This window comes from Coturnix japonica, chromosome 3, assembly GCF_001577835.2.
Source record: "Coturnix japonica isolate 7356 chromosome 3, Coturnix japonica 2.1, whole genome shotgun sequence".
Classification (NCBI taxonomy): domain Eukaryota; kingdom Metazoa; phylum Chordata; class Aves; order Galliformes; family Phasianidae; genus Coturnix; species Coturnix japonica.
In genome coordinates this window covers 69,760,559-69,786,382 of record NC_029518.1, presented here as the reverse complement: position 1 = coordinate 69,786,382, position 25,824 = coordinate 69,760,559, and the positions used below count along the sequence as shown (strand labels likewise).

Below are 25,824 nucleotides of genomic sequence, written 5' to 3'. Positions count from 1 at the left end.
TCCATAGAAGGAGACTCCACAACCTCTCTGTTCAACCTGTTCCAGTGATCTGTCACCCTTACTGTAAGGAAATTCTTCCTCATGTTAGCACGGAACTTGCTATGTTCAAGTTTTAGGCCTTTACTCCTTGTCCAAGTGCTGCACACCACCAAGAAGAGCCCGGCCTCATCCATTTGCCTACCACCTCCCTTTAGATGTTCATAAACATTAATCAGATCCCCTCTGAGTCTTCTTTTCTCAAGACTGCATTGACTCAGATTAATCAGTCTTTCCTCATACGGGAGAATTACACTTTCTTTCACTCCTCTTTAGCCAAGAACCTATTACAAAAAGTACTTACAAGTATGAAATACCCCATACAGCATACATTTCAATATTAGAACACTCTTCAGCAACAATCATCTTGGGAGCAGAGTATTCCAGGAAACACACCACTTCAACAAGTATGCATTTACCAGAAAAAGACATGACCTTTAGCAGCAAGATAAATCTCCTACATGTGATTCCAAGCTACAGGCTATACAGACAACTGCTTTTCATGTGCCTCATACATATGCATTAAGAAATTGCTTTTCAGTGAAGTATGCCATACCTGTGAATGAAATAACCATTTAACCTCAGGTGGCATTCTCAGATATCCCCAGCAGGCACTGTCTAGCAGTCCAGCAGAGCACAAGTGGTTCCTTGCTCAGATAGCAGATGGGATTGTAATCCCAGCATCCGGCAGGTCAAGCACCAACCTGTGCAGTAGCACCAGCCATCTTCACTGAAATCTGTCTCCCTCCTTGCTCCATATACACTGGGCAGCAGTGACTGCCTGAGGCAAAAGAGCATATTTATTACACACACATCTAGGATTGGATGGGCTGTCTGTGTCTGTTCCCTGACAGACAGCAGACAATGCAGTGTGATGCTATCTCTCTTACAGACGAACTACAAGGCACCTTTTGCAAGTTTCCCTGTTTCTTTGCTCACCTCAGAATAGGAGTTTCTTCCAAAACTTGGCAGCATGAGCTAGTGAGAGCATGAAGCTCAGTGCTCCTCAACTCATGAGATAGCATGGTGCTCCTCCTGATGCCATTATGGATCCGAGCTTATCTTTACATTACAAATTTCTGATCTCTGAAAACCTTGCTGAACAGAGAAATACAACAGTTTACTATTCCATTTCTAGTTCTCCCAAGAGGTCTAAGCACAGCATCTCTTCCTTAAGTATAGCCTGTGCTATCACAGCTGCAGAGGGCATACATCTATGTGATGCCATTGGGAAAGCTAAGGGCTAAAAGCTAAGCTCAATCTGATACATCCTTCTTCTTCAAAAGGATTTTGGATATGTTCCCAGAAGTTGGCAGCCAGGCATACAAAGACAGCCATTATTCCAAAGCATCTGAGCCTTATCATGACGCTGGGCAGCCACTCCTTCCTTCCAGAGCAGGTACAATCCAAGGGCTGCTGCTTGATGCCAGCACACCATGACATCTGTTGCACTGTACTGACACATCCCCAAGGATCTCTCTCCTACTCATGTCTCCAGCTGTAGTTTCCTTTCAACATCCTGGGACAGTGAGTGCTTTTGATTGTCCATCCTTCTCAGTTGAGCATTTATATATACAATTCAGACATACAATTTGAACTTATCTGTAACTTTTAAGCCTGCCATAAGACACCAATGAAATAATCAAAACCTCAGCGTGAATGAACTGGCATCATTCATTCTCTAAACCTCTCACTAGAATTCACAGGCTGATTTTGGGTGGTTAGTTGAGCTGGTGCAGCTATGGGCCATATATGACCTTCCCTTCCACAAGTTACCATTCCTGATGCAGGGTTGTCCTAACAGGAAAAATACCTGCTTTTGAGAAACTGTAGTTTATGGTTCAGTGAATGAATAAAGTATGTAAGACAGCATTAATGCAACTAAATACATCTTTATATATATATATATATAAAACTTAAACTTTGGTTTCATGTGCACTGTGATAGAGCATTGGCAGCAGCACTTGTTGGGAAAGTTTTGCTGCTATTTACAAGACAAGGTAATGTACTTTAAAGTAAAGAAGCAGGAAAGTTTCCTAGTTAAAGTTCTCCTATCTGGACAAGCTCTGTCAAACTCACCTTCAGGAAGGAGGTTGTTTCAGGTCAAAATTTCTCTTGATAAAGTGGTCAAAATGGTGTAGTCTCCTTCTACAGAGAGAAAGAGTCTTCTAGAGTGCAAGCAGACGTGGCTCCTTGCCCTGTGTTAAGATCAGATCCCACCAGTCTATGGGGTCTGTACACCATCTCAGCAAGGATGTGGTGCTGCTGCAAATAAACCATGTTACTCATTGGGATACCAGTGGTATCTGTATGGTGGGTGCAGACAGCCAGATCATGGAGTGTGGGGACAGTCAGACTGTGGTGCACAGGGACAATCAGCTCATGGTTCATGGAGAAAGTCAGACTGCAGTGTGTGGGTACAGTCAGACTGTGGTGAGTGGGGATAACCAAACCACAGTACTGGGGACAGTCGGACCATGAGCCTGAGTTGCCAACTGTCTCTTCCCTGGGACCTGCACAGACCAAGGCCTTGACCGATAAACCTTGCACAACCCATTCATAGGCAGAAACTGCTTTCTCAGTTCATAGCCCTCAACCAGCAAGAGGTAAGGAAGTGAGAGTTATCTTTTTCACAATGACTCACTCTTCAGTGTAGTCACCGGGTACTGAAAGATTTGGAGCCAGGCCCTCATCAGTCTGCTCCACCTCATCTCTGCATTGCCCAGGATCTGCTGGAATTCCATGTCCAGACAGGTCAGGATGACCTTGCAGTCCCACTTTTCAATCTGCTACCTACTCACCCCATGCAGTTGCTGAGCAGCTCCCAGGTGATACAAGGTCTCCTCAGCTAAGCCTCTGCTCACAAGGGGTGCTTTTCCCACTGATTCCTGTCCAGCTCATTCAGCAGAAGGCAGAGTTTGCCTTTTTCTATGAGTTAGCAGCACTTGCTTTACTTCTGTGTAGATTGTGGCAGAAAGCTTCTATTCTGTTGCTGCAATGTTTTTACATATATGGTTATTTTTAAGTATGTGCTTCAGTACTGGACTTCCTGAGTGCTGCGCTTTCACTTGCTTTTGTTTGTATTTCATTTCTGTGACTTTGGGACATTTGCCCAATTTATCAGTATCAGTTTGAATTCTTGTCCCTCCAAGGCACATAAAATCACTGCCTGCTTAATATTACCCACAAACTTTGCAAGTATTCCATCTAGTTAATCCTGCAAGTCTCTAATAATAGCACTGATTAGAGCTGCCCTCCGGCCTGGTCCCACAGGACGGCATTTGCAAGGATCTCCTTTATCCAACAGTGAATCCCTGATAATTTTTTATGAGTGCAATTTCCCTGTGAGCTGCACACTGCTTGAGGAAGGAAAATTTCCTCTATATCCTGCCATGGTCTGCAAAAAAATGTATCAAATAGCTGTGCCAGAAGTTTGACTTAAATGCACAGTAAATTACATTTCTCACTTCCCCTCTCAGAACAGGCCATTACCTTGTCAAAGAATGAAAGTAGTTTTCTTTGACATGATTTATTTTCAACAAATCCACACTGACTATTTCATATTAGTTGAGGAGGTTTGTACCGCTTAGCTGCTTAAAAGCTTCTCCTGTATCTCCTTGAGTGGTAAAGTTTGGCTGGTTTTGTAGAAGGCTTTTATTTTTTAGGAATGATACTGTTCAAGCCCTGTTTGCACTTCCCTATGTGCAAAGGCACATTAAGCCTGCCCTGTAATTCTCTGTGACAGTTGTTAATTACTGTGGCTTTGACTCATTCTGTTGGTACTTTTTAACCAGATGCGGTCATCCTACAGAATGCATCATGCTTAAATGTCCTTTTATCCTGCTCTTTGGATTATTTTTAGTAGCTCTTTAACAGTTCTTTCCTATTCTCTGGCCTTGCTGTAGGGAACAAACAAGAAAACAGAGAAGGAGCAGAACCTGCAGCTTATTGCTTTTTATTACTTTTGATGGCATCTGCTGATGTGCAAGGGATATGCCACCATGAGGCACCACAGGTGCTGTGTTCACATTTGGGCCCCTCACTACAACAAAGACATCAAGGCCCTGGAGTGTGTCCTGAGAAGAGCAGTGTAGCTGAGAAGGATACGGAGCACAGGTCTTAGAGGGAGTGGCTATGGGAGCTGGGATCGTTTAGTCTGGAGAAGTGGAGGCTTGGAGAGACTTTATTGCCCTCAATAACTGCCTGATTGGAGGTTGTGGTGTGGTGGGGTTGGCCTCTTCTCCCACATAGCAGCAGAAGGACAGGAGTTGACAGCCCCAACTTGCATCAAGGGAAGTTCACGCTTTTGAAACTTCCAAACAAAAATTCTGTTTATCAAAGGGGCTTGACTAAGATTGAAAGAAGATTTAAGTGAATAATGAGAGGTGCAATGTATGCTGGTTTTGCAGTTATTGAAACAAATCCTTACTGTATCCACACCATAGAAAAATCAGAAGGTATTCTTACTTAGGTGAAAACGTACCCATTAACAAGATGTATTTTGCAATACCTGTGTGTCAAGTTTCTGAAATACTTAATTATTCCTAAACCCTGCATGGAAATAAATGGTTAATAAAGCAGTCTCCCCTAGAGCACAATTTAGGTCTCCTGAACTATCTAGGAAATTCCAAGATAAAATTCTGCCTAAAAATATCGTTACAAAGATGAAAAAGTCAGTTCTTGCAGTTGTTATCATGAAGCTTTAAAGCGAGACAAGTCCAAATTATACAGGGGATATTGTTCTGTCTTAAAGTTTAAGAACCGTGAAACACCAGATGGCCTTTCTGTTGATGGAACCCATCATGTAGTATATACATTTTTACAGTTTCTAAGTTCACCACAAGTGGAGCAGAAGAATGATCTCCCATTCATTTCGAAGTAATGTCACATGAGAACTTGGCACAGCAGTTTACCAGTGGGCTTGAAGATGCCTTTCCACCACTGGATGGCAATCAAGGGCTATAAATGCTCACACTGGGAGCTGCAGCAAAAGAAAACGCCTCTTAAAAAATAAAATCACAGGGTATCTGAAGCTCATGGGTCCTCACTAATGCTTCCATAACACATTCATGTTTCCAAAATCTCAAGAAAATAAATCAGGGAAAATGAAAAACAATTTCTGAGGTGAATGGATAAATTCCTCTGAGATACAGCTGGGTAGGATGAAGGACAAGAGAGCTGAGGGGTTGACTTTGAAAGCAGTATTTCAGTTTTGAAAATTCACCACTCATATCCAGCCATTTCCAGCTATGTCAGTGTCAGAAGGTGTTGGCAAAAGACAACAAGATGGGGATTTCGTTTTCTCCAGAGTGAGGTACATAGGTCTGTGCTGATATGACAGTTGGTTTGTATAGCATCTGCATGTATGAGAACCAATTTGAAAGCAGTTCTGTTCTTGCTTTTCTCTCTATAACTGAACCTTATCAACCTGCCAGGCAGCATCACTGAAATCACCTAGTTTCACATGAGCCTGCTGCACAAAAGATTTTGGGCTAGAGACCTCATGGGGTCCCTCCCACCTGAACTACCTGGCTCTCCCATGGCCACATCAAGGATAAAGACAGACTGACAATTTTTAATGAGAAGAAAACACCCTCTCTTAGTGCCACATCCATGTGTCTCTTAAATATCTTCAGGGGTGGGGACTCCACCATCTCCCTGGGCAGCCTGTTCTAAGGTTTATCATCTTCTCTATGAAGAAATTCTTCCCCACCCCAAGCCTAAACCATTCCCAGAGCAACTTGAGGCTATTTCCTCATGCTCTATCACTTGTCACCTGAGGAAAGAGAACAACATCCTCCTCACTGCAGCCTCTTTTCAGATAGCTGCAGAAAGTGATGAGATCTCCCCTCTCAGCTTCCTCTTCTCCAGACCTTGTTGCTTCACCTACTTCCTTGCTCTTCTTTGCATGCACTCCAGCAGAACAATATCCTTTTTCTAGCAAAAGGCCCAAAACTGAACACAGTATTCCAGGTGCAGTCTTACTAGTACTTCTATCTAGCTCTACTGGCCACAATACTTCTGATGCAGGCCAGGATGCTCTTGGCCTATCTTGGCCACCTGGACATGCTGCTGGCTCACATTCAACCAACTGCCAGACAGCACCTCCAGGTCCTTTTCTGCCATGGACTTTTTCCTCTCACACTTCCTCAGACCTACACTGCTGCATGGGGTTGTGACCCAAGTGCAAAACCCGGCACTGAGCCATGATGAATGCCTTGCACCTGGCATCTACCCATCCACCCAGCCCACCCAGATCCTTCTGCAGAGCCTTCTTGCTTTCAGGCAGATGGGCAGTCCCACCTAACTTGGCATTGCCCACAAACTTAATGAAGATGAACTCAATCCCCTCAGCAAGATCATGGATAAAAATGTTAAACGAAACTGGTCACAGTACTGAGATCTGGGGAATGCTACAGGCCACCAAGACTTTCAGTCTGAAGGAGAACAGCAAACTGCACACTAACTGCACGAAAGGATTGTTTGCTGAGTTTCATCAAGTTGAAGACCTTTTAAATATATATATCAACTAACAGAAGTCTGTGCTTCTGTCAGTAGAAAGGCTCCAGAGAAGAGAGGTGACAGTCACAGCTTCAGTGGTGTAAAGACAGAGTCAAAGCAGTGAAAGGCTCACAAGAGTAAACCATGATACTCTAGGAAACAAGTGTTTCTACCAAGTCCACAGTCTTCACTGTGAAGCTTATGTATTTTAATTCCCTCTTTCATTTTTCTAAGTCTGCCTTGTGAAACCTCCAATCACTCTACTTGCTGACACAGTGGCTGGTGGTGGCTGACTGGTTTCAGTCACACTAAGGCTCATTATTGCCTTCTTGGGACCAGGCTGCTGGAGGTTATGTTACCTGAAGAGGTGGAAGTGGGTGCTGTGGTTTATATCCTCAAACTACAGTCTACAAGATTTTTTTGCCTAGCCCATTGAAATGATGGTTTAAAATAACAAAAGCAGAAAACCACACTTTATTCCTGTAAGAAAACAGTAACAACTTTACTTGATATTTTATACTGAAGTGTAATATGAAACAGAAGAAAAAGGAAATGTCAAGGGCAGAGCTTTAACTGTAAGTATCAAAAGAGTATCAAAATTTGACTGCAAATTTGGGTTTAGAAACTACAAAGCACAGTTCAAGTACACGATCATTTCTCTAGAGTGATTATGTATACAGCAAAGGCATTGTTTTAACACATTCCTCAATTAAGATTCCCAGCGTTTTCTTCAGCCCTGAGCAACTCTCCAATTGGGCAGCCCAGAAGCAAAAAACCTTTGTTGCTGTGCTTGTGGCTATTCCAGTGTAGTGAGTCACATCAGCTGATATGAAATGTTGCCACCAAGTTTTCCTGCAGCACCTTAATACTCAGTTCAGAAGTAAGAAATGACAGCTCCTTCCTGAGCTGATCTGCAACTCATCAACAGACCATCGCAAAACCACACCTGTTCCCAAACCCTTCACAGAAGCGTTGCACTCATGGCACCAACAAAAAATCAGTGGGCCAATGGTGCCCTGGGGTGTGCTGACCATGTGGAGTGCAGAAAGGCCTGTCCTCACTGTAAAGCTAAACATTAACGAGAGTAGTGAGGAGCCGGCACAGGCTGCCCTGAGAAGCTGTGGATGCCCCATCACTGTAGGCATTCAAGGCCAAGTTGGACAGGGCCCTGGGCAGGCTGATCTGGTGGGTGGCACCCTGCCCATAGAAGAGAATTGAACTGGGCTTTAAGGTCTCTTTCAACCTAAGCCATTCCGTGATTCTATGATCATCTCCCCCAGCTACCTTGATATGAGCACTCAGCTTTTTTTTTTATCTCCTTTCACTCTCTATGGTCAACACATCCAGAACAAGACAATGTTTTCTCATCTGTTCGGGATGGAAAAGAATCAGTAAAATCAAGAAACAGTTATTCAAGTACCAAACTGAAGAAAACCCCACCATACTTAAGCTAACCTAAACTCAACAAAGGAAAATAGCAGCTCTAATATCTATAGGGCCAGCCTCCTTCTTGAAGAGCTGGATGTGCTCTGCATCCATAGTAGCAGATGTTCCTAATGGCCACACAATTTGCCATCTCTTTTAACTGGAATATTAGAGGTGTTTCATCTGCCCACTTACAGCTCTCCACTGGGAGGCCCCATCAGCTGGAACCCCTTCTCCTGGGCTCCAAGGATCCCTTTCTGTCTTTTCAAAAACACACAGACCAATCTTTTGCACATTAATTCATTTTCAGAATTGTTTTGTTGTTGCATACTCCTCTGGGAGGATATCTGCATGAAAAGAACATTATGAACCTCTTAGGATAAAGATATAACACAACTGAAATGACAAACACATGTAAAAACAACTATTTCAAGTCAACTCAGAAACTGGAAGGGAAAAAATATAATTCTTCCTTCCTTGCCTTGTCTGACCTTGTCTTACATGGCAAATTAATGACTGTACACTGTTGTAAAGGAGTGAAGACAAGGAAGAACAACCTTGAGCACTGTGTGCTGAGGGTGAGAACTGATGAGTCTCTGCACCAACCCAAGTATCACTAGGGAGAAAATGGGCAGAGAGTGATGAAGGGGGAGAAATGGAAAGGAAAAAAATAGAGAGATAATAAAGGCATGTTGGCTCCTCCAGCACCATGAGCTGAGCTGTGCCTGTGTGGGGTGGAAGCTCTTATGTTGATATAGGCTAGAAAGTGACCTTTCTTTAATCACTTCTGGAAGGAGGAGAGGTGGGGACAGGAGCTGCGGTGAGAGCAGTGGTTTTATTTCTGGCACCAGCCTCCTCTGAGATCTCTCCATATGGAGGTGCTGGAAGTGGAGACCCAGCCAGGAAACTCAGGTCTGGCATTCTCGGAGCCTAATTATCTCTAGGTTTGGTCCAAAGGAGTATATCTACTCATTGATCTTTTTAGAAAGGAAAACTGACTTCGCTGTGAGCAGACCTGACCCCAAACCCAGCATGAAGGCAACTGTTCAGCCCGTGTCAAGTTGAAGCTTTAGCTGGGTGCCAAGATTTGGAGTGTTTTACAATCAAAACAATACAGAAAGCGGAGACGTGCCAAAAACATGCTGGAAGAGTGCTTTGAAAGGAACTTAGGTTGCCACAGAGTTGGAAAAAAGGTTTCTGTTATGAAGTGAAACCTGGCTAAGGGATAGGAAATGGAGGATAGGCTTAATGTGGCTTTTTACTTTTCAGGAAAAAATGCTAGAACCAGTTCCATCCAACACACCCATCAGAGTGAAGGAAACCCACAATAAGATTTCCAGGTTTACAGATTGTATTAAACTCTTCCAGGCAGCCAAATGCTGTGCTGATTAAGAACTCCAGGAAGACCACACACAACTAAATGGGCAAATATATGCCAGATAGGCTTCAGATAAATGTAAGGTAATGCAGCTAGGGAAAAAATAATCCCAGCAACGCCTACAGCATGCTGGATACAGAACTAACAGCAGCATGTCAAAAAAGAAGGGGAAAAAAGATCTTAAATGTAATCATTCACAAGGCTCTGGTTGTCAGGAGAAGCCAAAACAATATATTAGAAAAGGGTCCCAAGAACGAGTCAGAGGGCATTGTTTTGCTGCCGTTTCTAAGTTTGGATTAACCCCAGTTGAGGACAGTTCATGACTTGCCCTTTGCAGCTGAGGAAGGATGCAGAAGAGTTAAAGCTGGTACAGAGAAAAGCAAGGAAAATGATCCAACGGCTGCCTAACGGGAGAACCTAGAAATACCGGGCTCTTTGTCACGGAGAGGAAAACACAGAGAAGAAAAATGATTGTGGATTATAAAATCATGAAAGCAATATCTAGGAGATTAGTTTAAAACAGATTAAAGTGGGTACTTTTTTCACAATTCTGTAACTTACTGTGACAGGAGGTTATGGAGGCAGATAATAGCAGCAGCTTCAAATGGGTCTAGATAAATTCATAGAAAAGGAGTCCATGAGTAGCAACAAAAAGGACAAGGAAAAAAAGAACTCTCTAATACTCCCAAAAATCAAATGTGGATACTGAGAAGGATACAAAGGGAAATGTCTGCAAGAAGTGGCCAGCCTTTTATTTTGCCCTAAAGCAGCATCTGATACGGCCAGAGTCAGAAAGAATCCTTGGGCTACACAGATGAATGCTGTGACCAGAAAGGCATTTTTAATGCTTTTGGAACAACCACACTGCGAAGACAGACAGATGATTTTGAGGAACAAATTATCAAATAAATAGAAGATAAATTCCCAAGAAATTACACTGAGCTGAAGCCTTATCACCACTCTCCTTCCCCCCGACATACACCATCTAGCAAACAACCCCTTCCCCCCCAGAAAAAGAAACCCCACAAAACAAAGCAAAAAATACCCTGCTTTTTTGCTGTTTCCCTCAACCCAAGGAACATTGGTTTCTATCAATATGCCCAATGGCCTGGCAGGACAGTGACTGTGCACATGTAGTATAGTGAATGTATGATGCATAAGCAGTGGTTGTGTATGTGACTGTAGCCAGTTGCTGGGTTTAGTTACCTTATGCCAGAAGCACGGGAAACTGCAGAGCAATAGGGAAACCCCTTCAAGGGGGAATCCTCCAGACACTAATGAATCATTGGTTTTAATCCATCACAAAATGTGTTTGCATATTCCCTAAAGCTATTTTCATCTCTCTTTCTTCATGGCAATGCTCTCTGACATAGCCAGATGGCCTTCTCTCCCACTGTGGAGGCTTCTTCTGTACATACATGTATTCAGTTGACTTCCAGGCTCATCTGAGCAGCCCTCTTTCACCCTGCTGCAAAGGGGAGCCATGCAGTCTGCACTTGGCCAGCAAAGATTCTGGGATAAGCTTCCCTTTCTCCCTGACCGCTGTTTAAAATCATTGTTTAGACAGGGTGAAGGATGAGGAAAGGAAGGCTCCTGCTAATTTGCAGCTTCTCAGACTTGCAAAGAGTAGGAGGCCTTGTCACAAATTTCATTTCATTAAAATCCCTACAGCTCACAGCCTTTATCTTCCTACTGAGAGCTCACCCCTCCTGATCTTGTCAGCTGGGGAATGGAAATTGCAATACCTCCAAATCATCACAGCTTCCAGCAGGGAGGCACCCACACTCACCATCCACACATCTGCTCCTCAGCAGCACTTTAACCCCTAGTTTGGTTTTGAGCATTTTTTGGTCAATAGGTAAATACTTCAGATCTCCACAAAGGGAGAGATCTGCTGAGGACGCAGCAAAATGTTCCTCAGTGAGGCTGGGCACAAGCCCTCAGCAAACAGAGCTTTGTCAGAAAGCTTCTCTGTGCACAGAATGAATTTTGTTATTAGGGCCATGGTGATGTAGGTTTAAATAGGTCACCGTGACAGTAAAAACGTATCATTTATACCTTCAGCCCACATGATCTTCAGCATTTTTAATCTGCAGTATTAGCCTGACTGATTCACTGCTGCTTATAAACCACACTGACAAGGACTTCATTTTATCTCCATCCTCGTGCTGAAACACAGAAGCTGCACGCTGGCTATTGGCACAAACAAGAGATCAGACTCTTCTGATTTTCTGATCTCTTGTCTCAGCGCCCCTCTTAAATGTATAGAACTGATCCACCCTCTGTCCCAGCCATTTTCTAACACAAGGAATCTATATTGTACTTTTCTTTCTGTTTTCCATTTCTACTGGAAATTTGGCATTTAGCCCTTATAGGTATGTGTCTATGTTGCCTTCCAGCTTCTATTCCTGTTCATATCCCAAGCAGCTTCTCAACTACTCATTCTCTATTACGGTCAACTACATTAGCTTTCTCATGACATGCAGCAATGTATTTCCTGGCCCTGACCATGCACAAGCTCACTCACTGAGCACCACCACTTTCCTAGCTGCCGCTTTGCTTTTCACACTCACATGCACAGATAAACAGTTCAGTCTCCTCCCCAGTTCACCCCAATCCCCCTGACTACTGCTACTCCTTCTTCCACCTCTGGTCCTTTCTCTAAGTGAGCTCTTCCTGATACCCCGCAGTAAGCCTTGCACAGCCCCACAAGCCTCCCTCAGATATCTCCCCAAGTCAGTCTTATTCTCCATTTCTCAGCAGTCACAAAGCTTAGGCTGCTACCACCATCCCTTCACCACCCCAGGGCCCATTGGTAACAGCCCATTGGTCACAGGCTGAAAGGGTCTGCTCTTTGTCATTGTCTCCCTTATCACCTGCTGCTAGATTTGTGTACCTCAGTGTTTAATTTATTACTTTCCTTGTTAAGCGGTGTTTCTTTCAGACTGAAGGGCTTTAACCAGATAAGGTAATGAAGGGGGTGCTCGCACATTCCACATGCTCTTACAATAAGCACTTTGCTAGCCCTTGATACTTCAGAGGGGAGGGGGACCTGTGAGTTGAGAAACTGAGGAGTAAGTGGTTCTGTACAAGCAAGAGGGAATGAGCCACGGGGAACGTAAAGCAGAACAGTCATTCCAAAATGATACAGGGCTTCAGCATCTCATGTTTTCTTCAAAGTGTGGGTCTCTAATTTGTTACCATTTTTCAGTATTTCTATTATTTCACTATGAAAAAGATGACAGTTGCTTCAATAGATGCAAACAGAACTTCATCATGTCACCAACCTGCTCTTGTGAGCAGCACAGGGACAAACAGACCATCCGGTAAAAGACGCTGCTGAAGGATCTCACTTGACTCAGAGTCTACCCAAGGAGATGTTTCACAGGGCAAAAAGTCACATCTCCACTGCAAAGCAACCTCGGAAAATGTATTCTCCATCCTGTCAAAGTTATGAGAAATTACAATGCCATTCTCAAAGGCAATCAGCTTGCAGCTTCAGATCACTCCTCTCTCGTTGCCTAGAAATCCCAGGCAGGATCCAGATCCCCTGTGAAAGTATCTGCATCAATCATATTTAATAAAATTGCACAACAGGTTGGAATTGTGAGTCAGCTTTAGTGGCTGCTTGACATGTATTCCTATAATGTATTGAGCGATGATCCGGAGTGAGAGATTAGACTTCTCAATATGAAAACCTTTTCTGCTGATGTTATTAAATTCATACTAAAGACCACCCTACTGGACTACCTCCCCTTTGAACAAAAGCAATACTGAAACAAACTTATCATAGACAAAATATCAGTGTACAGTAGATTTAAGCCATGATTAGATCCTGCCAGTCCTGGGCTGCTCCAGGGCCCCATCACAACCTAGCCCTGCAGGTCTGTCATTTAGGACTGCAGAAGACATCAGCCATAGCCATGCCCTGAGGCGAGCAGCTGTACTCACAGCCTCACCCCAAAGTACCCTTCTCTTTCTCTATCAGAAGCTGTGTTACACATCTGCATCGCTACCCTAACAGTATCTGCTGCAGGGAAATACCCACAAATATATTGAAGGTGTTTGGAGACATTTTGGACATGTTTAAATGTTTGGACATTTAAACCTTTGCATTCAGTGATCACAGCAGGACTGACATTCTCATTCCATATATTTGGGTTAAAACAAGTGGAATTAATTTATTTCATGTTCATATGGGCAGGCTGCAGATTCAGAAGCAGATGCCCTGCTCCAACCTACAACCAAACAAGCGCTATCTCTAAAATCCCCATTTAAAACTTGAAGTTCATCTATTCTAAATACATATTCTGTGGTCCATTTCTGACCTAACACAATCCGTTCCTTTCTCATTTGTATATCTCAGTCTGGCACATTGCATTTGAGAATTACTAAAGCCCAATGCCATGCTGCTCAGCCACACGTTAAATAGCTAATACAGATGTGCCGTGCCTGTCCTCTAGCACCACTACACTGCATAGCACTTTGCAACATCACCTTCTGCATCCATTTATTGATATGGGAGAAGATTAAATTCCAAGCAAAATCAAAGATGTCACAGAAAGGCAGAGCATGTTGCACAGATTGCTGTTAAGCTTTATGCCAAAGTAAAAAAAACAGCAAAGAAGCAAGAAAAAGAAAATGTTGTGTTTAGAAATAAAACAAACCACTCAATGAATGAGGGGAAATTACTGTTTCTTTTCCTGCCCCTTTCTCATCCCTCTCTTCCTCCTTCCTCCCTCTACCACAAAAACAAACAAACCTAAAAATGTAGTACAAAATCTCTCTTTTGTTAAGCTATGAAATCATCATTTTTCCTCACGAAACATTGACTTTTTATCTGACAGTTTATTTTAAAAACAGATCAAGCTTATGGTTGTCATGCAAGTGCTGCATCTAATCCCTAATGGAAATAGTTAAACTTACTTAAATGCATGAAGAAGCAAAGAGGAAATAAAACAGCCATCCATCTCATTCACAAGTCTACTCGGTGTCTTGCCCAGAAAACACAAGATTATACACGGCGGTGCTATAAAAGCTGAACAACAAATATTCCATTCACCGTTGTCCTTGATCATTAACAAACAGACAGGCTTTAAGATTTATGATAGTAGCAGGTACTGCAGTGACAGTCTGTGTGGTTCTCTATCTTCACATTGTCCTTAAGGGTAATCTTAAAAAAAAAAAGAAAAGAAAAGAAAACACACACATGAGAAAGAAAATAATTTGGATTAGCTACACAGTTAAAACTGCAATCTCAAGCAAAAGATTTCCAAAGCCTTTTTAACCCCCAGCAGTACACTGGCTCCAAGGAGTATGTGAACTAGAATGGCCTCTGAATGCCAATCTGTAAAGTTTCATCATCAGTGGCTTTTGGAGCTGTAATGAGATGGTTTTCAACAACAACATGTAGCCTGGTGTCCTTAATTTGGCACATTTTAAAGTGTCTGTTTTTCAAAGAAGTGTTACTCAACCAATCTATGACAAATCAGGAAGTATCCTTTACATGCTTCACATGGAGATTATAAAAACAGAAAGCATGAGCACCATGAGCTATTTTTAATCTCAGCCAAATTTTGTTTCCTGCCTCAGGGCAAGCATAACATTGGTGGTCTAAAAAAACATCTATGCTCTGCCAAGAAGAAGAGCTAAAACGCTTTCAAATACATTTATCTATAGGTGAGCCATGTATTTGGGCTCACACTGCAGCCAGCAGAGACCCGGGGCTCTGTCCAGCTGCATACACAGAAAGTCTGATTGCCCTTTCAGACATCAGATGGGATCCCACCAAGCTCCCAGCTGCCACTCCAGAAGGTCTTTTATGGGTCCCGTGTCTGCCAGCTATACACAGATGTCTTGAGTACCCCAGGGTATCTCAAATAGCACCAAACCTGTGAGCCAGTAATTGAACTGAGCCCCTCATCAACACACTCAGTGAACATGATTCAGATCACCATACAACCTTGGCTTGCATCAGCTAGCTCACCACTGATTACATCAATTTAAGGTTTCTTCACCTGGAGCTGAATTGCTCCCAAAATAATCAGCTTTTGCAGAATCTCTCTTTAGGAGAACCTTCCAGATGGGACTGTTAAATGCTCAAAGTAGCTGCACATGTTTACAGTTCCCTCCCGGTTATACTATTAAAAGTAAACACAATCTCAATTAATCTAATGAGTACAGATGGTTTTGGTCCCTCATTCCCATGTATGTAATTGATAGTATTGACCAGGCACGTTCTCAGAGGACTCCTGCTTATGCAGGAAAGAAGTAAGGAAAGCAACTTATTAAAATCAAATCCACACTTAATGACATTTAAGGAGAGGATACGCATCCAGCAGAGTTAAAAATGAATGGACAAAAAATCCAATTCATGCATCATGAGTCAGAGTCACAGTGGTTTCACTGAAATCAGTGGCACTCCACCAGTCTCCATACCCAACTGAATATCAGAGTTGGTACTGGTTAACATTTTATTTTCTTTTTAAAAAAACAACAAATGATCACAAGTGTATATTTTATAAGTACCAAGGATGTTTCCCTTAAATAGCTGCTCAGTGCCCTCCAGCAAAAGCATATTATTTTCTATTTGCTGCTTCGCTTACACATTGCTTCCTAAAAGAAGCTTAACTGGTCTCAATTACATTCTCACCTTGGTGAAAGCCTTTGCTACGCAGCACGTTGCTTCTGATGTAATGTTCTTTGGAACAAGCATGGTCTTCTTGGATCTCATTGGAGTGGGATAGGCCCGGGAGAAACAGCACCCAGTGCACTGGTAAATGGGGGCTCCTGGTTTTGAAAAGAACCTGTTCTCCCCTAGCTTGCACTCTGGACAACCTGCCATAAAAACATACAGAAAAGACTTTTACTTGATGGTCATTCATCTTCAAAGAGAAAGAGGAAGCATGGGCAGTAAGAGAAAGTATTGGCTGCATTCTGCTTTTTGATGCATGCAGAACTGAAAAGCACAGAAACAAAAGCTCTCCTCTTCAGGGTCCTTCATCTTCACAACATTCTCTGCTTGTAAAACTAGAGTGCGTCTTTCCACGTAAGGCACAAGCATTTCTTTTCTCTTCTTTCTTAGTTTCATTGATAGCATTTTTACAGTAAGCATACTACAGTAGTTCTACCTATAACATCTATTAGCTATGGATAGTTAGTAACAGCAGTATTTGCTAGTGCTTCCTAGATGGTGCCTGTTTTAAAGTAACACTCAGTTATCTGTGAATTAAAAAAATGCCTGGTGACTTCAGGATTTATATAGCTTGCATTTTCTTCTATTCTGCTCAAAACTTATTGAAGAAAATCAATTGGCAGAAGGCAAATGCTCCACACTATTAAAAATCAAATATTTTTAAGTGTGAAAATGGGTTTTTACCAAAATGTGTACATTTCAGATTATGAGACCAAAGGCTACAGTCAATACAGAGACCCAGCAATGGAAAGGAAGAGTAGCAGGCAGAGGAGCCCACCAAACTTGGTCATCAAAACGTAGCACTCAACATCCAAACATCAATAAATGTAATAGAATTATAATATTTATGACCACATTTATAAAACAAGTTTAATTGCTGCTCTTTACAGCTGTCCTATTTCTGAATGCTGAGTGTAGCTTACCCTGCATGAGAAATTCTCCATCTGGGAAAGTATGAAGAAGATGCAGAAATACAGACAAAATGGTCAAAGTGACAGCTGCATACTTCCTGTAGCAATCCATGATCTTTCTGGAAATACAAATAAGCACATTTTTAAAGGACTGTTTCACACTGAGTACAGTACCAGCATCTAGGCTACACTCTAATACAGCATTCAGGAGAAGTAACAGGGACAATTTAAAACCATGAGCAGAAACTGAGAGTGTAGTACACCGATGTGCATTTCATAGCCTCAGAAGATTGACTTTATCACCACTTTCATAACAAAAATGTACCTCTCCTTCTGGCCTTTACAATATTTTATGAACATGAACATAAACCATAGCATATAAACCTCAAATACTTTAACTGTCTAATATTTATGGTAGAGTGGAGAAAAGACAGCAAACATTTATGGAAGAGACAACAGAATCTGTAAATCCAGGACTGCAGTACAGAGGCCTCGTCAGGAGCGTCACAGCAAGTTCAGAGTCATCATCACCTTCCAGACTGAGATCTGCATCAGGCTTTGTTTTACTGGCACTGTAGATTGCCTTTTGAGTTCTGATTAACAAATCAAATGAAGAATACAGAAAGCTGTTTTGGTATAAACACACCTTGCTTGGTTCAAACTTTTAAAATCTTTACAGGGGATTAATTTTGTGCAAGAAAGCATATGCTACATGGCACATCTGTCCTTGTGCAGCTAATATATGAGATGAAGTGGCTATAAAAGTTGTATCACATCTTCTCTGTTCTCCGACATACAGTTTTGTGGCTATATTTGATCCAGATCAAATCTACACCATGAAGTAAAGTATATCTCAGATATGAATTAATAAAATCCATAACATTAAAGATGCAGTACATATAAGCTGTGGCCATATGAATCATCCCAAATTCTCTCTCTTTTATTATTATTATTATTGTTGTTATTATTATTATTATTATTATTGTTGTTGTTGTTGTTACTGTTATTGTTATGATTACTATTACCAGTAAGATTTCATGGAGGACAAAAAACAGTTCCATCCCTGTTCATACCTAAGTAAACGCTACATGTAGATTAGCAGGACGCTTTTGATAACTACCACAGATCTTTCAAGTTGTTCTTGGCTCGTACCAGCTTGGTCAGAAACAAACAAATAAAAATAAAATAAAAAAATAAAAAATTAAAATTAAAATAATAAAAAAAAATAAATAAAAATAAAAATAAAAAAAGTTGTAAAGGGTAATGTTTCTTTTCAGCAAGATATAATGTCATGTGCCTGTGACATGACACTTCATAATGGAAAGGTAGGTAAGATCTGAGTTAGCCTAAAACAAGTGTGAGGATGCCCCATTTAGGAATAAAGTCTGCAAATGTCAGCATAATTCCACCCAGTGGGACTACTTCATAGAATCACTGAATGGCCTGGGTTGAAAAGGGCCACTATGACCATCTAGTTTCAACACCCCTGCTATGTGCAGGGTCACCAACCACCAGACCAGGCTGCCCAGAGCCACATCCAGCCTGGCCTTGAATGCCTGCAGGGATGGGGCACCCACAACCTCCTTGGGCAACCTGCTCCAGCGCGTCACCACTCTCTGGGTGAAAAACTTCCTCCTGATATCTAACCCAAACTTTCCCGTCTTAGTTTAAAACCATTCCCCCTTATCCCATCACTATCCACCCTCATAAACAGCCGCTCCCCCTCCCCGTTTATATGCTCCCTTCAAGTACTGGAAGGCCACAATGAGGTCTCCCCAGAGCCTTCTCTTCTCCAAGCTAATCAAGCCCAGTTCCCTCAACCTTTCTCTTAAGGAGAGATGCTACAGCCCTCTGAACATCTTAGTGGCCCTCCTCTGGACCCAGTCTCTCACTCATGGACTTTTTCTGCCCTCATAGATCATCCCATGAGCCTCTTTGGGCTCAGCACTGTCCATGCCCTCCCCGCAGTGGAGGGGATGTTTTGCTGAAGCTGTGCAGCAGTGCTGTACTCGCTGCTACCTGCCCCCAGGGACAGCGAGCCAAGGCAGCTCTCAGCATGCAGAGTCCACAGATCCCAGCCACCACTTCCCTTATGAGAAACCTTATCTGATCATGCAGGTCTCCCTGCTCCTGCAGTCAAGCCTCAGGCCATGCCAGCAGCCAAACAAGGTGTGTTTGGGCTGTGTCTGAACAGCAGGCCCCGCAGCACCCCATACAGGCTCTCACAGCAGGAGCTTTTAAGCAGTTCCCTGTGCCTGTGCAGGCTACCTGACCCCTTGGCTTTAAAGATGGAAACTGTCCCCCAAGAGCACGATGGCTGACAGGCAGGATAAGGCCTCAGGCTGACAACACTTGATACATCCTAGATTCTGAAAGTCACTTGCTTTGCAAGGTAAAAAAGTTCAGAGTTCTTCTTCCAAACACTCCAGTCATTGCTGCTACTTCATGATAAATATTCTCCAGGGAGGGACACCACTATGGAACCAAGCATTTCTAAAAATGCAGTGACAGTGAAAACAATAATGCCAGCAACAAAGACATTAATCTTGAGATTTGGTGTAGAGGTTATTTAAGCATGCCACGCTATTTGAAAGGGCACTGACATTCCTAAGAGGAAAATATAGTAGAAAATCAAGAAAGCAAAGCATAATTAAATGAAATCAGCCTTCATATACTGGCAAGCTATTTCTTTTCAGACCTTGCACCTCCCCAGCTTAATCCCTGCAGAGACTGCCACAATGATGCAAATGTACAAATAATGCCTGCTTGCATATGGAAGGAGAGGCAAACCTGTGGTGGTCCAAGGAGTGAAGCCACTTGCATGACATGATCATCTGAGTGAGCCTGGAGCACTGGCATGTGTACAAAGAGTGTATGGATTAGCAGAGGAACACTGCATTGCCATACAAATTCTCAGAGATATATCCAGCAGGTCTTGGTTCATTGATCAAACAGACCATGATGAAGGAAGCAGTCAGATTGCTATGGAGCACTGATCATATAATAGAGCTTTGAACTCAGGACAAGGAAGGAAACAAAACCAGAGAAGCCCATGCCCATAGCAAACAAAAGCTCATGTCCAAGATGACGCTGCTGAGAGCAAAGACAGGATGATGAGAACACAGCCCTTGCCTCATCAGAGTTAGCAAGTGGAAGGTAACAAAGTATATGAGCAAGTCAGAGACCTATAAATGCACAGTAGAGGCAACAAAACTTTTTCTAAGATAGCAAATATTAGGGATAAGAAATTCATCTCAAGTCCAGCAAAGATCAAGGATGGAGAGGAACTTACAATAATGGGAGGCAAATGCTGGGTGGTAGGTGCAGGTGGCTCTACCTCCTCAGTCCTACCTACCCAGCAAGTCAGTCCATGCTGTCAAGAAACAGAGGAAAAGGGAGCTAAAAGCAGCCAGGGTGAAATTTGAAGAAAACCCAAGGGAAGAAACTGTGGAAGAACTGGAAGGAAGGATTTGGAAGGAGTATAAAAAACTAGTTTAGTAAATGTGTGCATGCATATAGGCTGAATGCTACTGGTGGTTATTTCTCTCTGCTACTGCTTTTACCAAAAACCCATCCAAGTACAAGAAGTGGTCATCTGAGATTATCTCCTATGGGAAACTTAGAGACGTGTGTTAAAGGGAGCCTGCATGATGCTGCATTGTATGGCAAAGGACAGCCACAGCAACCTGGGGTGATGCCCACCAAATATGAGGCAAGCATCTCTGCTTCAGCTTTCTCATAGGCTCAGCCATGGGCTTTTACTTTAACACATCCAGTGCTCACTCAGTACTATCCAGGTTTTGTGATAAGGAAAGCTTTGTGCTCCCTTTCCTCCTTTTAGATCTTCAGGGCAGACCCAAGCCAGCTTGATCTGACCATGTCCACTGAATAAATTCAATGTGGTTGCACTGAGAACATGCAGGACAGTGAAGGGTGGATAGCATGGTAGCCTCATAGGAGCTTTAAACAGTAGTCTCAGGTTTCTGAAAGGCAGCTGTCAGCTCTCTGTGCTCTACTCCCTGGACAAAAGTCACCTGTGTCCACAACATCAAGGTGTACCTTCACACCATTTACATCAATCAACATTCATATGATTCTGCCAGTCATTTTAGGAAGTGAACTGAGCTCAGTTGCATTTATGAAGTTGTGCTGAGTAAATTGATCAGATTTCCCCCTTCAGCAAATAGGAACTTTCTTTGAAGGTTATTTAACGTATGTGCTCTTTTCAGCACTACAGATGGGGTGTGACTGTTGGCAGACTTGCCTGTACTGGGACACATAAGCACAATTTAGCTTCAGGCCCCGCTCCATCTGGGGGCTCAGAGCAGGGCAACACATTGCCCAGTGCAAGGAGCCAGCTGGAAGGGCTCATTTACCAGCAGGAGAAGATGACAGACAGACTTTTCAAAACACCTTGTTTCTACATCACCCTGAGCCTTTTGGTAAGCTTGGATGCTCCAGTGGCTCAGTAGCAATAACACAGCCACTGACTGACCACTGTGTGACTTCATGTTCTTTGCTGAACAAGTTGTGGCATTTTTTGTTATAATTTCTCTAAGAATGCATATGATTTGGTAAATTAAAAGGGTCTGAGGCAATCCCAGAGGGAAGTCGTTTAAATTAAACTAACCAAAAAAGGGAATTGAAAGCACAGATTTGCACTTCCTCTATTGAGTCCAGCAATCGAATCCCCCCTGTAGCGCAAGTGGTAGAAGTGCCGCTCTGCTACACAGGGGCTCGCATCCCAGGGGTTGGACTCGATGATCTTTAAGGTCCCTTCCAACCCGCACAAGACTGTGATACTATGATGATGATGATAATATAACAGCAATTTTACTTGATGTTTTTATTCTGCTTTTCTGACTGTGCCCATGCTGCTAACCCAGTTAATACCTACACCACCTCACAATCAAATTAAATTAAGATTATACTTTGCTCTGCTAACCATTATCTTTCTTAAGCTATTGGAACATTATGATTTGGTTATTGTGATTATGTAAAGTGTGAATTTTAGAAGATATTTGGAAAGATGGCAATTTTAAACTTTCCCCAGCAGTGAGAGTGTCGCCTTACTATTTAAAATACCTTATATTTTTCTGTAAACAAGTTATCCTCTTACCAGTTACCACAACAAGGATAAACTGTCACCAGCGACTGCAAACAGGTCTTCTTTTCACATGTGCGTGGGACTCTGTGGATGTCTTTATATTTACACTATACACCATGAAACCAGTATTCCTACTCAAATTCTGTGGTCTTTGTCTTTGCATAGATGTGCAAGAGAGCTTTGTTAGACGGGCCAACTTTGTACTGACTATATGAAATAACCTAATGTCTCCAGCAAAAACTTGGGGTGTCTCTCTATGTTGTTCTATATGGTGACCGTGGTGATGCTGTGCCCAGCAAGAGCCAAACACTCTGCACACTGTGCTTACTTCTTTTCAGAGTGCTTAGCAGTGATGTATGGCCATATCACAGCAACGATGAAGTGCCAGTGCCTTACTTCTGGCTGTCTTGTACATTGTAAGCTGTAAGCAAACCAGTGAAGTCTGAGAAATCTTTACTAACTTCTTTTTTTTTTTTTTTTCCCCCTTAAGATATTTAACCATGGCAAGCAACTTAAAGACTCTAAAACACATTAGCACCATGAATCGTGTAACATTTGACATCTGACAGCAATACTGCGAACCAGGATAAAAATACAAGGTTACTAATGTAGCGTTCCCAGACCCAACCACAAATCACAAAATATCACCATTTAGCTGTAATGCAATCCTACAACCTCGTTTTCTGCTGCTTACAAAGCCAGCTTAAGACTAAGTACTGATTTCTTAGTTCCTATGCAATACTTCACGCCAGTTTTCAAAGTAAAAACCTTGACAGAATGGAAGGAGAAGAAAACTTTTGGAGAGAATGGGAAGACAATGTCAAAAATATGTAATTGTTCTTCTTTAACAGTAAAGAAAATAAAAAATATATTACCTCCCTTGTTCAATGAGAATAAATCAGAAAGATGAGAAAACGGAGGACGATGTTCAAATGTGAGCCGTCCTTGATGTGTGGATGTATCTTCCTTTTGTATGAAAAGGTTGCATCTTTCTTTTATACCAGCAAAGTTAGATCATATTCCTCGCCCACAACTAAGCCATAGGATCAACTGTACATTTTGTCTAATGACTGAACATTACTTTATGTAATTACCAGCCCACCATACTGATCTTATCTCCTACTCAGCTTTCATAAAGATCTTTTTTTTTCCTTATATAATGAAAGAAAGGGCAGCTTGTGTGCACAGACTCAATGCCATGTGAGTTTCCTGGGGAACTCAAATATCCAGCATCTAGTCATTTGTTACACTGGTCAGTGAAGCTCATTTTACAAAAGTAAGAGTTAGTAAGGTTTTCTAATGCTTCTGAAACCAGAGAGAAAAACAATTACAGCAATGGCATTGTCTTAGCAGGAAATAACAAAACAACAAACAGCAGAGATCTACACAAACATTTAAAAGAATAATCTCCATTTGAATTTAATGCCCGGAGAACAAATGTGTGGATTAACATAGGATTACTTCTTTACATGTGGGGCAAGATCTCATCTTGTTTTCAAAGTAAAGCTAGTGCAATGGAAGCCCTTTTGAAAATGGCACCAGAGTGCAGATTTTTATGGTTTAGAGATCTGCAAGTCCCTGTTCTCAAGTGACAGAGCCTGTGCTGATGCAGCTGGATCTGAGGCCAAGAAGTACAGTAGGGCTTATGCCCACTCAGCACTTATCTTCCCCAACCCAAATGGGAGGTGTACGTCCAGGTGCCTGCTGTAAACAAGCCACAGCAACACAGTCAGCCCACATGGTACTGAGGTAAGGGAGATTCCCTTCAGACATCTAGAAGTTATCTGCTTAAATCTGAGTTATTCACTCCAGGCTGCCTCTGTAAGTCAATGGGCCTAAACATCCCTTTCAATACATGGCTAAGCAGGCAGAAAAGCTGCACCATCCACTTTGGTGGCTGCTCAAGCCACATCGGATTAAAGGGTTCATGTGGCTGCTGGCTTAGGCTCACCAACTCTTTGCTTGGCTTATTCCTCAGCCTCTGCTCGTGGTTCAGTCCCATGCTGTTTCCATTCCTCACAATTCATCTCCCTTCCCGACCTGCACCTGACTCACCACACCTACCCCCACTAACATCCCCATCAGCCTGTAGGTGCTTTTTCACCTTCTATTTATTCAATTGATCACGGTAACAAAGTTAAATCCAAAACAATTGTTCCCAGCCTGCACTTGGCTTGAAGTTGACTTCTGTTTCAAAACTGAAGATGGATTTCTACACTTGAAAGCTTGCCTGTTTCTCATCCAATGTTATGATCTGGTCTAATAAAAGATGGTTGGTCTTCTTACAACATTGCTTCATTTAATAACAGAAGCATAAAGCTGAAATTTGAAAGCTAGTGGTAAACAGTTTACTGAGAAATATTCCCCTGGAAAACTGAAACTTAATATTTCTCATCATTCAAAGAAAATCTGATGAAAATTGCTGAAGTTTATAGAGTAGCTCTGACTTGGTTCTGTGCTGCCCAATTGATACTCCAGCTTGCAGTCCTATGGGAAATCCACCTTGGCTTGTGATACTTCACAAAAAAAAAAAACAACAACAAAAGCATAACGCTATCCTCATAATGGGGAAGACCAGAGGCAATTGTATTGTATGTTCGTTTTTGGTACTTATTTAGGTATGTGTAGCAGTGTATCATCAAAATAATAAAAAAGAACCATTGTAAAAAATCGTGCTTTTATTGGAATGATTTAAGGACACTGATGACATTACCTCCAGAGTACAAGGAAAAATAAGAGTGCCCACAGCCTAGTAGTCCTTTCATATCAGAATGTATTAGAAATAAATCTCGTGAAGTCAATGGAATTNAAAGATAGTTTAAAAAAAGCTCCTATTTTTATTAAGAGGATTTCTTTCTTTAGCTGTTCCAAATCTCCAACTAAAAATACTTGGTCAAATCTGTCTTAATGTGCAATTGAATGAGAAATGAGTGAAAGTGAAAGTGGTTCACTACTTTAGAGGTATGAAAAACAAAAACAAAAACCACAAACTTTTCTAGGAGCTGGATCCTTACCATTCCTTCTTGGGATTTCTTTGCAAAGGTGGGTTCCTGTCTCCTCCCTTTCTCTACCAGATGCTGTCTCAGGGTAGCTGTCCTACTTCCCTACTTAGCAATATCTGCTTATCTAGAGGCGGCTTCCTGATGCTGCCTTTTCCCCGCTAGAGGAAAGCTTTTCCTCTTTGCCACTCTGCAGAGTTGTAGAGCGTCCCCCTATGCTCTCTTTCTTTCTTTTGCATCAGAGTCACATTCTTCAGAACCACCCCTGCCTTCTTTTTCGGTTTTACTTCTCTTTCCAGATAGGGAAATGAGAATAAATAACCCTTAAAATGAAGTTCTGATAGTATTTCCGTAGGTAAGCATGTTGAGTTCTGAAGGGCTCTTTTAATAATCACAGAATCAAAGAATGGCCTGGGTTGAAAAGGACCACAATGATCACCCAGTTTCAACTCCCTGCTATGTGCAGGGTTGCCAACCACCAGACCAGGCTGCCCAGAGCCACATCCAGCCTGGCCTTGAATTCCTCCAGGGATGGGGCATCCACAACCTCCTTGGGCAACCGGCAACCTGCTCCAGTCACCACCCTCACATTTCAGAACCTCCTCCAAATACAGACAAAACCTACGCTTTATCATTTGTGTGACCTCAAATCAGCAGGTTCCCTTCTGATAGAAGCACTTGTACACACTGAACACCACAAACAATTTTCTTCTCTCTTGTAATCTTCCAGTACCTACTTAGCACCCAGCTCTGAGCCTGCACCAGAGGAACTC

The 25,824-nt window shown here is 42.3% G+C and overlaps 1 protein-coding gene across 1 annotated transcript; it reads right to left on the bottom strand.

Annotated features, from left to right (window-relative positions):
* Positions 1-9,668: 9,668 nt before the first annotated feature.
* CGA (glycoprotein hormones, alpha polypeptide) lies at positions 9,669-23,051 on the bottom strand. The gene is made up of 4 exons (XM_015858882.2): positions 22,928-23,051; positions 16,958-17,064; positions 15,993-16,177; positions 9,669-14,513 (listed from the first exon to the last, which is right to left on the bottom strand). The coding sequence occupies exons 2-4, from the start codon at positions 17,055-17,057 to the stop codon at positions 14,436-14,438; spliced, it is 363 nt and encodes a 120-aa protein (XP_015714368.1). The 5' UTR covers positions 17,058-17,064; positions 22,928-23,051; the 3' UTR covers positions 9,669-14,435.
* Positions 23,052-25,824: the final 2,773 nt, after the last annotated feature.